The sequence below is a fragment of the Juglans regia genome, chromosome 14 (genome assembly GCF_001411555.2).
Source record: "Juglans regia cultivar Chandler chromosome 14, Walnut 2.0, whole genome shotgun sequence".
In the NCBI taxonomy this organism is placed as follows: domain Eukaryota; kingdom Viridiplantae; phylum Streptophyta; class Magnoliopsida; order Fagales; family Juglandaceae; genus Juglans; species Juglans regia.
In genome coordinates, this window is record NC_049914.1 from 7,896,247 (window position 1) to 7,908,604 (window position 12,358).

At 30.6% G+C, this 12,358-nt stretch overlaps 1 protein-coding gene across 1 annotated transcript; it reads left to right on the forward strand.

Moving 5' to 3' along the window:
• Nucleotides 1-149: 149 nt before the first annotated feature.
• Nucleotides 150-1,180, forward strand: LOC109014707 (18.5 kDa class I heat shock protein-like). The gene has a single exon (XM_018997201.2). It carries the CDS (start codon nt 388-390, stop codon nt 862-864), a length of 477 nt encoding a protein of 158 aa, XP_018852746.1. The 5' UTR covers nt 150-387; the 3' UTR covers nt 865-1,180.
• Nucleotides 1,181-12,358: the final 11,178 nt, after the last annotated feature.

A 12,358-nucleotide genomic window follows, 5' to 3' on the forward strand; every position in this document is an offset into this window, starting at 1 on the left:
TTTATACCTCGTACCTGCCCGAGCTAAATGCGCCACTGATTCATGGTTTTGGGCCCTCCACAATTAGGTTTCCATAGCTTTTGACCGGAAGTTGTATCCTATTTTTTGGGCCATTATTAGGTCCACAGGTAACGTTGGGAAGAATGCTAGAAACTTCGTCCATCAAAGTGCCAAACTTATTGATATCAACAACGAGATAAGGTCCGGAAAGTCCTAGAATGTCCCTTCCAAGTACTATAAGTATGGGAGTCTGTCATGTAGCCTTTCATCGTGGAGTTATCTGAAAAGCATCTTCTCTGTTAAAATACTCAGCAACCAATCTCTCTTTCGCCTCGATTTAATACCTCACACTCAAGTCCACTCAGCACCAAAGCAAGCAAAGTAACCATGTCGCTTATTCCAAGCTTTTTTGGTGGCCGACGAGACTCCGATCCCTTCGCTCTCGACCTTTGGGACTCATTCAGGGACTTTCCTTTCCCTTCTCCATTTTCCACCCCTTTCTCCGAGTTTTCTCGCGAAAATTCTGCGTTTGCCAACACCAGGATCGACTGGAAGGAGACCCCAGAAGCCCACGTGTTCAAGGCCGATCTCCCGGGACTTAAGAAGGAGGAAGTGAAGGTAGAGGTTGAAGACGACAGAGTTCTTCAGGTAAGCGGGGAGAGGAACGTGGAGAAGGAAGACAAGAACGACACCTGGCATAGGGTGGAACGTAGCAGCGGTAAGTTCCTGCGGAGGTTCAGGCTGCCGGAGAACGCAAAAATGGATCAGATTAAGGCTTCAATGGAGAATGGGGTTTTGACTGTGACTGTCCCGAAAGAGGAAGTCAAGAAGGCAGAAGTCAAGGCCATAGAAATTTCTGGCTAAATCTAATTAGCCAAAGCAAGATAGTGTCATCTCTCCGATGCGACAGGTGGATCTACATAGAAGCTAGCAGTATATATTGCGTTTTTTATGTCTGTGTCGAGTTTGTATGTGAAGGGTTTGAATTTTTAAGGATGTTTTCGAGTCCGATTTGTGTTCGGAAGGTTGTTTCTGAGTGGTTCGCGTCATTGTTCGTGGAGTTATTTGGAGTGTACGCGTAGTACCTAATGTTGTACTATTATTGCAACTGCAAGCTAGAGCAGTGGTCATGTAGATCTTCTTTATTTAAATCACTGTTCAGTATTAAAATTCGCCGTGACTACCTGTTAAGAAGAAGCATCAGATCCTGCTAATCCCACAATCATGATCGAGTTAAACCTAAAAAAATGAAAATGTAAAACTTCATTTGCATACTTGAGCTTTATTTGCTTACAATATAATTTTTATCATTATTTTAGTATACAGTGAAATATTTGAAAATATTTTATAAATTAGAGAATATGTAAAATAATAAAAATAAATTAGAAATAGAGAACTTAGATATTGATGAATGTTGTGATAGATGTCTTTTTTTAGAATAGATTTTGTCGCTTTCAAATTTAAATATATGCTAGATTTTTTGATAGTCTATTATTAATATACAATAGGGTCGGTTTCAATTAATCTTTTCATTGGTGCTCATAAAAGGAAATTTTCGAATTCAATATAAAATAGTTAAAGTCTAAAAAAAAAAAGATAAAAAAAAGAAGTATTTTTTTAAATGTTGTAGAGAATTTAGAATAAATAAATTTATAGGTGAGGTTTCATATTTGTAAAAAATAAAATGATATTTGTAAGAATGAAAAGATATTTATAAAAAGTTTTAATTTATTTAAATGAAATGATATTTATAAAAAATTATAATTTATATAAAATAAAAGAGTTATAATTTTTTAAATATTAGAAAATATATTAAAAGAGTTTTTAATTTATCAAAAGACGTAACTTTTTATTTGGTCGGTAAGATTTTTATTTTTAAGAGGTATGCATTAGTTCAAATGATCATGATATATTTTTATTTAAATTGAGATAATCAAATCAATATATTGAATAATAATAATGGTTTATATTATTTTTTTATTATATATTAAATATTTTAATCTTTTCTAAATTTAAAAACCAACAGAACCTACCCACTCGTGATCATGTAACCCACTCCTCGAGTCTTTCACCTTTGGACTTGAAATTTTGAAATTATGATTTTAGATTATGTACGTACAATTAGTATGTAAATACTTTAGAATCTGGGTACCTGGTTATTCAATTCTGGAAAGGGAACCAGCAGGTGCAGAAATTATTTCAGATGAGATTAAAGTGGAAGAACTGATTGATGACAACACAAAATGGTGGGATGTAAGGAAAGTCAAAACTCTATTTAATCCAAATGTAGCAAAATGTGATCGTCAAGACTAATTTGAGACTAAGTGATATTGAGGATAAATAGATTTGAGATCAGAAGAAGAGTGGTAAATTTAGTGTTAAAAGTGCTTACAGATTCTTTAGAGCTACCAAAAGTGAGAACATGGGGGAATTCTCGAATGTTAGGATCCAACATTCATTGTGGTCTACTCTATGGAAGTTAAAAGATTCCCAACAAAGTTAAAGGATTTGCATGGAGAGCATGTAGGGATAACCTTACAACTTTGAAAAATTCAAGAAAAGACAGATTGATGTGGATGATAAATGCTTTTTCTGCAAAGACAAGATGGAGGATTTATCACACGCCCTTCTGCACTGTCCAAGCATTCAGGTTCAATTATGTCCCTCTTCTGCAAGGGGTGAATTAGAACATGCCAGTGAAGGAAGTGTTCATGCGAGTAAAGGAAGAAGGCACTATAGAGGAGCTGACCAGGTTTACTCTACTTGCATGGAGCTTTTGGTTTAGAAGAAATAAAATGGTACATGAAAAAGTACGTAAGGAACCATATTAGGTGGTTGATTTTGTTCTCTCTATGAAAAAAGTCCCTAAGGTCATGAGGTCTATCCTAGGTGTTCAGAAGCAGCCAAGCTATAGGTGGGTACCCCCACCAGCAGATTTTTTAAAACTAAACATAGATGGTGCAATGTTTTATGATTAAAATAAGGCTGGTGTGGGGATCATTCTCAAAGATACAAAATGGGAGGTGGTGTTGGCAGCTAGTAAATGGGAAGAGGAGGTTTTAGATCCTGCCACTGTTGAGATCCTTGCTATATTCTGTGGTCTACAACTATGTGCAAATATGGGTATTGGGAAGCTTATAATTGAAAGTGATCGCTTGATGATGGTTTCTGAACTCCAAGATAGCAGTGTCTCTTATGCCCCACAATGAGTCTTAGTGCAAGAAACAAAAAAACTTATGCAGTTGTTTGAGGAGTGCAAAGTTCAACATGTTAATCGATTAGGAAATGAAGGTAGAGGGTCATCTTTGAGCGTTCAACATGGTTTCTGAACTCCAAGATAACTGTTTGAGAGTCTCGAGCCCTAATCCTGTCTTGCGTGGGCGGTGATCTTGTCTAAATGTCGGGTTCGCGGATTGGCTTAAGGAATGTTTGTCCATCGTGACTTATCACATGGGCATGGGGAGAGAATTTGAGAGATTGAGCAGCAATGGCAAAAGAATGAGGCGAAACATATATAGAAAGAAAAGAGAGAGAAAGGAAATATGTGTACGGCACGAGAATGTTTATTTCAAATTTTAACCTAAAACAAAACCACGTCTTTTTATTAATTTTTTTTAATATATATATCTATTCTATAATAATAAGTGAGGATACCTGTGAACAATATTTTTGTTGTCGTCCGTGTATGTAGTCTATGTGTGTCATGTTGTGTTTTTTCTATCCTTCTGTTTTGTTCTTTTGTGTTTGTTTAAGTGAGGGAGTTTTGGTCTTTTGGTGCAGGTGCGTCAAAGGGTTGGCTGATGGTCAGCTTTATCTTCTTGTTTTCTCTTTTAGTCTCTTCTCTTTAGTGTGCATATTCTCTTTCCTCTACATCTTCTCTCTTTGAAACCAAACTTCTTTCTCTCTTCGTCTTATTTCTTCTATGCATCTTCTTTTTTTTTTTTTTTTTTTTTTTTCATGCTGTTGATCCTGGTTTGAGGATTCTAGATGGATTTTTGGTCTCCAGATTTCTGAACAAAATATGTGGGTTTCTTTTTTCTTTTTCTTTGCCTTTAGTGGTCTTTCTTTGTTTGCATGTTGTGGATTTTTTGTTTTCGTTCGTTGGCTTTCTCTCTTCCGATTTGCAAATTCGGGTAAAAATATATATTTTTTTCTTTGTTTGCATGTTCTGGGTTTTCATGTTGTGGATTTTTTTTCTTTTCGTTTTCATGTTGTGGTAAATCCAAGCTCAGTTTTTTTTTTTTTCCTTCTTTGATGTCAATGTTCTAGTTTTCAGATTTGTCATCTTCAAATTTTATTGATTGACTGGGTTAAAACTTTTTTTTGGTTGTGTGATTTGTATATCTGTGAAAAAATAGAATTTTTTCTTATATGTTGTTTGTTTGTACATTGTGGGTTTTCATGTTGTGAGTTTTCTATTTTTTGTTTTCTTTATTTGCAGATTTGTGAAAAATAGATTTTTTCGTTGTTTAATGTGTTTATCTTTCTTTTCATTTCGTCAATATTTTTTATCAATTGGGTTGTAGCTTTTTTGATTGTGTGATTTACAGATTTGTGGAGAAATAGATCGACTACCTTGAAATTTTTTTTTGGTTGTGTGGTTTTCAAATTTGTGACAAAATACAATTTTTTTCCATGCAGTGCTTTTTTTTTCTTTCATTTTTTTGTGGGTGATACAAAATTTGTGATTTCAAGATTTGTGTGTTCTCTCTTCTTTTGGGCATTTTATTTTCTTTAGTTGTGTGATTTCAAAATTTGTGAAAAGCTAGAGTTTTTTTTTTCATGTTGTGTTGCTTTTTTTCTTTGATTTCGTTCAAGCTTTTATTTATTTTTTCTGTTGATTAACTCTGTTGTAGGTTTTTTTTTCTTTACTTTTATTTTCTACAGAAGCACATTTGAAGAAAATTTACAAGTTATAATTTTATATTTTCATCTTCTTAAAAATTTATATTATATTTTCATCTTCATTGGGTTACCTTATAGAATATGTAACTTGTGTCAATCCTCTGTGTTAGGAGATGTAATTGGTGTTATTCTGTCCGTGTCAGCTGTGTGTATCTTTTGATATCTATTTTTTTTTAATCTTCTTTCCTCTCTCTTCTATAATTTTGAATTTATGTTTCCGGGGATTTAGGGCTTTTTTCTTGGGTAGACATCAATTTTTTTTTTATTGTTTACAATTTGTCAGTTCTTCTCTTCGTCTTCTCTCTTCTCTACATCCTCCTTGTGGCTTCTCTCTTCTTTTCATTTTCGTGTGTTAGTTTTCTCCCCTCAAGTTTGTTTTCGAAGTATTTTTTTTTAACTTTCATCTCGTTTAGGTTGATTTTTTTGCAAGGATTGTAGTTTGTTCTTTTTCTCTTCTCTCTTCTATGCGTCTTCCCTGTTGATTTGGTTTTTCTGCGTTCATTTTCTCTCTTCAACTTTGGAGATTTGTAGGAAAATAGATTTTTTTTTCTTTGTTTGCATGTTGTGAATTTTTTATATTTTACTTTCGTTTGTTGGTTTTTTCTCTTTCGATTTGTAGATTTGTGTAAAAATAATTTTTTTTCTTTGTTTGCATGTTTTGGGTTTGCATATTGTGGATTTTTTCATTTTCATTTTCATATTGTTGTAAATCCAAGCTCAATTTGTTTTTCTTTCTTTGATGTCGATGTTCTAATTTTCACATGTTGTGGATTAAAGGTTTTTTTGGTTGTGTGATTTGCACACGTGTTAAAATGTAGATTTTTTCCTTTTGCATGTAGTTTGTTTGTATGTTGTGGGCTTTCTGTTTTCCGTTTTTGTTATTTGTAAATTTGTGAAAAAATATATGTTTTTGGGTTATTTGATGTGTTTTTTTTTTTTTTTCATATTTCGTCTTGGTTTTTTTTTTATCAATTGGGTTGTAGCTTTATTTGGTTATGTGATTTATAGATTTGTGGAGAAATAGATCGACTAGGTTGAGGATTTTGTTGTGTGATTTTCATATTTGTGACACAATATAATTTTTTTTCATGCAATGTTCTTTTTTTTTTTCTTTCATTTTGTCAAATTTTTTCTTATTTTATATTGATCATCTGGGGAGTAGCTATTTTTGGTTTTGTGATTTGCATGTTTATGTATAAATAGATCTAGTGTGTGTATTTTTTTTTTTTTTTTTTTGTCGTTGGAAAATTTGTGATTTTAAGATTTGTGTGATGTCTCTTCTTTCGGGAAATTGTTTTTTGTTTTTGTGTGATTTCAAAATTTGTGAAAAGCTAGATTTTTTTTTTCATGTTTTGTTGTTTTTGACATTTTGTATTTTCTTTGATGGGAGATGTAACTTGTGTCAGTCCATCTGTGTCAGTTGAGTGTGTTTTTACTTTTCTGTTTATATTTAAAGGTTGTTTAGTTTGTAAATGTAATTTTTTTTTGTATTTCAATAATTTATTTATTAACGTTTGATTAATGACATATTTGAATCAAATTTACAGTTTCAATTTTATATTTGCATTTTTACTATAAAATTAATTTTTCTTGGTATAAATAAGATTCTTTCAAGTCTGTTATATAAAATGTTCCTCATTTTAATGACATGTTTGAAGCAAATTTAAAGTTTGAATTGTACTATGCATAGATTTTTTAAGTTTTTTATCTTTCAATTTTTCTTCATTTAACTTCGATCCACTTGCTCGTAGTTCTTTTTTTTCTTTTTGTTTGGATGTCATCACGTTGCTGTGTTTTTTTTTCTCTTTTAATTGATGCATTTCATAGGTTTGGTTCCCATTCTTTCAGTTTGATTTCTCAAACCAAAAGAACTAGATCAAAGCCCAAATTTGCTGAAAAAGTATATGAATTTGATTATTTTGCTTTCCATCTCATCACATTATTGTCTTATTTTCATGTATGATGTTCTGGTGGTGTTTCTTGCTAGGAATTTGGTGTTATTTGTTTGTAGTTTTAATTATCTCAAATTGATAACATATTTGAGGCAAATTTAGGCCCAGTTTGGTTTGCCAAATGAGATGAAACTATCTCATCTCGTATGTAAGGATGAGATAGTTTTGCCTATCCAAACGGTTAATTTCACATCTCTATTTTTTATCTCTAAATTTTCAAACTCATCTCATTAATTTCTGACATAAACAATAAAAAAGAATCTCATACAGTAAAAAAAAAAAAAAAAAGCCTTTGTGATTAAAATAGACTAATCAATAAGTTATTATTAGAAGAGAAAATATACTTACAACTGTGAATTGCGTAACCGTCGCGTAATCGCTTTGAAAAAAATGAATAAAACATGAGACCCACATGAAAAAAATTAATTTTTTAATAGTGGACCCCATTCTTTTTCAAAGAGATTACGCGGCGGTTACGCACTTCACGGTTGTATGTAGAATTACTCTTATTAGAATAATATATTTTCACAAAGAAATTGATAATTTTGTGAGTATTGAATAGAAGTGCATTTTGGGATTTTATTAGAAAATTCAAAATTAATAAATTATTTTTAAAAAAATCTACAACATAATTAATATACTTATTTATTACAATAATCAAAATTATTATAATTTATAATTAGAATAAAAAATGACAAATTTCTTATATATAGAAAAATAAATAGATAAAAATATCTTATAAAAAGAGAAATTATAAATTTCTGCTTGCAACTTCTCAATATATTTTAGGATTTAAATTACTTTTTAAAATAATAATATCTTTAAGAATAATATCTTTTAAAATGGAGAAATTAATTTTTGAAATTATAGATTAATTTCGGCCAACAAATTCCCAATATATTTTGGGATTTAAATTTATTTATGATAGATTTTTTAATTACTCATAAATATTATTTTTATTAATATATTCATAAATATTACTCAATCATTGGTGGAGCTCACCCCTTTATCAAAGAGTGCTTCTACACCCACACATGGGGGATGCTGACTGGGATCCTGCCCAGTGTGTTTTCTTTTTTTCTTTTTACTTTTTTTTAATGTATTTTTTAATCATTTTTAAATATTTTTTAAGAGAAATTTACAACATCAATAAAAAATAATTTCTTAATTATTAAGTAAAAAAAAAAACTAGTTGGGATCCCAGTTGGGAATACCCAAAAGTGGTTTTAGAATTTTCTTTTATTAAATTTTAGAAAGTCAAAATTATCTCATCTCATCTCATCATTCAAAAATATATTTTTTTACAAACTATTTCATCTCATTTAAACTAAAAAAATCTCACTATTATTTAAAATATCTCATCTTATTTCATCTCATTTTATTTGAATTGTGTATCCAAATCGGGCTTATTGTTTGAATTATATTGGTTGCTTGATATCCAATTTTTTTTCCTTTGTATGTTGTCATAAATGATGTAGGATTTGGTCTTGACTTTTCTGGTTTTAAATCATCCGAATTTTTTTTTATTTTTTTATTTTTTTCTTCTTCTTACAAGAGGTTTGGGCTATTTGCTTTGAGGTTTGGAATTTTTGCTTTGAGGTCTGTATCAATGTGAAGTTGGATGATGCACCTCATATTAATGACATATTTGAAGTAAATTTATAGTTTGAACTGTACTATATATACATTTTTTAAGTTTCTAATTTTTTAATTTTGCTTCATTCTGTTATGACGCAAGATTTTTTGGATTTAGACTTTTTGGTTCCTAGTTGGTATATCTTAACTTTCTCAATCTATACAAATATGTAGCTGCTTATATAATTTTATATTTGTATTTTGTATTGATATTCCCATTTTTTACTTGTTTTGCTTATGATTTTGTAATGATTTGTGGTTATTCATCTAATAAGATTTTGGTTTATTTTGGTTTACTTTTTGCAGCAGGTTTGAGCTGTTTGGTTTGAGGTTTGTATTTGATCTGGAATTTGTGAATACTTGTGTTGGTGCATCTGTTTCAGTCTCGCTCGTGTATGATGGGAGATGTAACTTGTGTCAGTCCATTTGTGTCAATTGTGTGTATCTTTTGATATCTATTTTTTTTTTTTATCTTTTATTTCCTCTCTTTTCTGTATTTTTGAATTTATTTTTCCGAGGATTTAGTTTTTATTTTTCCGTTGGGTAGACGTCAATTTTTTTTTTTATTATTTACATTTTATCTGTACGAGTTGTTTATTCTTTACTTTTTATATATGATTACGGTTATAATTTTCTGTTTATGTTTATAGAATGTTTAGTTTGTAAATGTAAAGTTTTTTTTTTTGAATAATTTATATATTAACGTCATATTAATGATATATTTGAATCAAGTTTAAAACTTCAATTTTAGATTTGTATTTTTACTATAAAATTAATTTTCTTGGTATAAATAAATTTTTCTTTAAGTCTATTATATAAAATGTACATCAAATTAATGACATGTTCAAAGCAAATTTACAGTTTGAATTGTACTATGTATAAATTTTTTAAGGTTTTGATTTTTCAATTTTGATTCATTTAACTTTGGTCCACATGCTCACAGGTCTTTTTTTTTTTGGATGTCATCACGTTTAGGGCTGTGCAAATAATCCGTCAGTCCGATGGGCCCGTTTAAAGTGGCCCGACCCGACCCGACCCGCATTTCTCGGGTTATTATATAATCGGGTCTCCAACCCGACTAGTTAACGGGTTTGTATTTTTCTTTCAACCCGTCCGTAAACTGTTCTCATCTTCAGTTCTCCAACTCGCCCAAATTAAAACGCAGATATTCATGCAGCCCAAAGTCTAAAACGCAGATATTCGTCCGTAAACTTACGAGTGATGGTCTCTGAGCCTTGTAGAACTTTCCATGGATTGAGTGCGATGTGGGTTCACTGAGAGGCAGAGAGCCGAAAGACATGGATTGAGTGCGGACTGTGCCGGCGAAGCAGGAGCCCACGAATCCGGCGTCGTGTGAGCCGATCTCTACGGGGGTGCCCGGTGGGAAGAAGGAAGACGGGTGTCAAATTTTCTGCATTTCTTGAATCTTTCCTTGCCTTTGTCGCCAATCACTTCTTATGGAAGGTAATTGGTTACATTACTTTCCATTGGAGGATGGGTTCGAAAATCAAAAGCCCCATCTCACACACACACACACACAAAGAATTGTTTCGCCGATTCCACCAAGAAATCTAATTTGTACCTCATGCGTATCTCATCGCCATCGAGGTCATTGGTCTTTCAATTATATAGGCTAGGGATTCGGGAAGAAGCTTTTGGTTTCGATATGTATACAAATTCACACGGTTATTCGAGGCTTTTTTTGGCTAGTGGAGATTGTTTGGTGTTGCGTTTGCTGGAATTCGCTTCATTCGTGGCTTTTCTTCATCTGAGAAAGGTACAGTACCATGAAAAGTGCATATTTATCGGGTCATACGGGTTCGACTCGGTTTTATGTTGACCGGGTCGGTTCGGATCGGGTTGAGTTCTCAACCAGATCATTTCGGGTCGGGTCGGGCGTAAACTCAACTGTTTCAGTTCGGGTTGCAGCCCTAATCACATTGATATGTTTTTTTCTCTCTTTTAATTGATGCACGTCGTTGGTTTGGTTCTTTCAAGAAATTTGGGCTATGATCTCATTCTTTCGGTTTGGTTTCTCAAACCGAAAGAATGGGATCAAAACTCAAACTTGATGAAAAAAATATATAAATTTGATTCTTTTACTTTGAATCTCATCACATCAATTATTGTCTTATTTTCATGTTATGATGTTTGGTGGGTTTTTTTTATAAGTGATTTGCTCCTTTGTTTCTTTCAAGGAATTTGGTGTTATTGGATATTGAAGTGACTGGATCAATCTTCTGATTTTTTAATTTTACTTCATTCTCATATGACGCAAGATTTTTTAGGTTTGGGTTTTACGGTTTCAGATTGGTATTTTTGAACTATCTCAATCTCTATAAATTATATGAAGTTGCTTAAATGATTTTATATTTGTGTTTTGTATTGATATTCCCATTTTTTACTTGTTTTAGCTTATGATTTTGTAATGATTTTTGGTTATTCATTTGATAAGATTCTGATTTTTTTAAGTTTGGTTTTTCCAGCAGGTTTGGGTTGTTTGGTTTGCGGTTTGTATTTGTGAACTTTGTGAATTCTGTATTAACCTTTAGTAATTTTTGCTTATAATTTTATATTTCCATTCTGTAATGATCTCTGGTTATTATCTATCAAGATTTTTGTTTATTAATTTATTAACATATATAATTTTAAAAAGTAAAATCTTTGTTTCGTTTTGTTATAATTGAATAATTTATTTATTGAGCTGAAATTAATAACATATTTGAAGCAAATTTACAGTTTAAATTGTAGTATATATAAATTTTTATGTTTCTAATTTTTAATTTTACACAATGTTACTAAAATTTCAATTTCTCTTGATAGAAATAATTTTTTTTTTCAGCCCGTGTTCTAACTTTAATAAATTTAAATTAATAACATATTTGAAGCAATTTTGCAGTTTGAGTTATATTGGTTGTGTGATGTCTGGTATTTTTTTTCTTTGTGTTGTCGTAGATGATCTAAGGTTTGATCTTGAGTTTTTCTCGTTTTAAGCCATTCAATCTTTTTTTTTTTGGTTGTTTCGTTTTTACAATAAATTTGGGCTATTTGCTTTGAGGTCTGTATGAATCTGAAGTTGGATGATGTGCATGATTATTTTTTGTTTGCATGTTGCGTGATTGTTGTGTGATATATTATAACAATAAAACAAAAAAAAAATATTGAATATTTTGTTTATTCTAAAAAAAGAAAATTTAGATAATGAGAGTTTTCATAAGTTGATGGAAATTTTTAACACAATTGTTGCTGTAGTAAGCTTTAAATAAAAAAAAAAAGTTATTATTATAACTTTTCTCCATCATCTAATGAAAATACTCCTCATTCATCTTCTTCATTTTGAGATGATCAAGACTTATTTTCAATGTTGCAGATGTTTTAATATTACAATATAATATCATGTTTATTCAGAACATGCATAATAATCTAAATATGATAATATAATATGATATTATCTAAACATAAAATATTAGATTTTTTTTTAATAATATAGTTTGTTTATTTTTGTTTTAGTGTGAAAGATGGTACTTATACATAATTATATTGGTTACCTCATGTACACATTTTTTTTCTTTGTACGTTGTTATGCATGATCCAATTTTTACGAGCAGGTTTGAGAGGTGAGATGAGAATTTTGTATTTTGTTTTGAAGTTTAAAATATTATGTTTTAATATTATTATTGTTTTAGGATTTGAAAAATGTGTATTGAGATTTGAAAAAATTGAATTGTTTATTATATTTTGTATGAAGATTTGAAAAATGTATAATGATGAGATGAGATGACATGATAATTTTATATTTTGTTTTGATTACCAAACCTGCCCTTAGTCTCTGGTGATTGAACATCTATTTTTTTTTTTTTTTTTGT

What these genes read in the sequence shown, in the direction of transcription:
- LOC109014707 (XM_018997201.2), top strand. Translation starts at nt 388, where the DNA reads ATGTCGCTTATTCCAAGCTTTTTTGGTGGCCGACGAGACTCCGATCCC.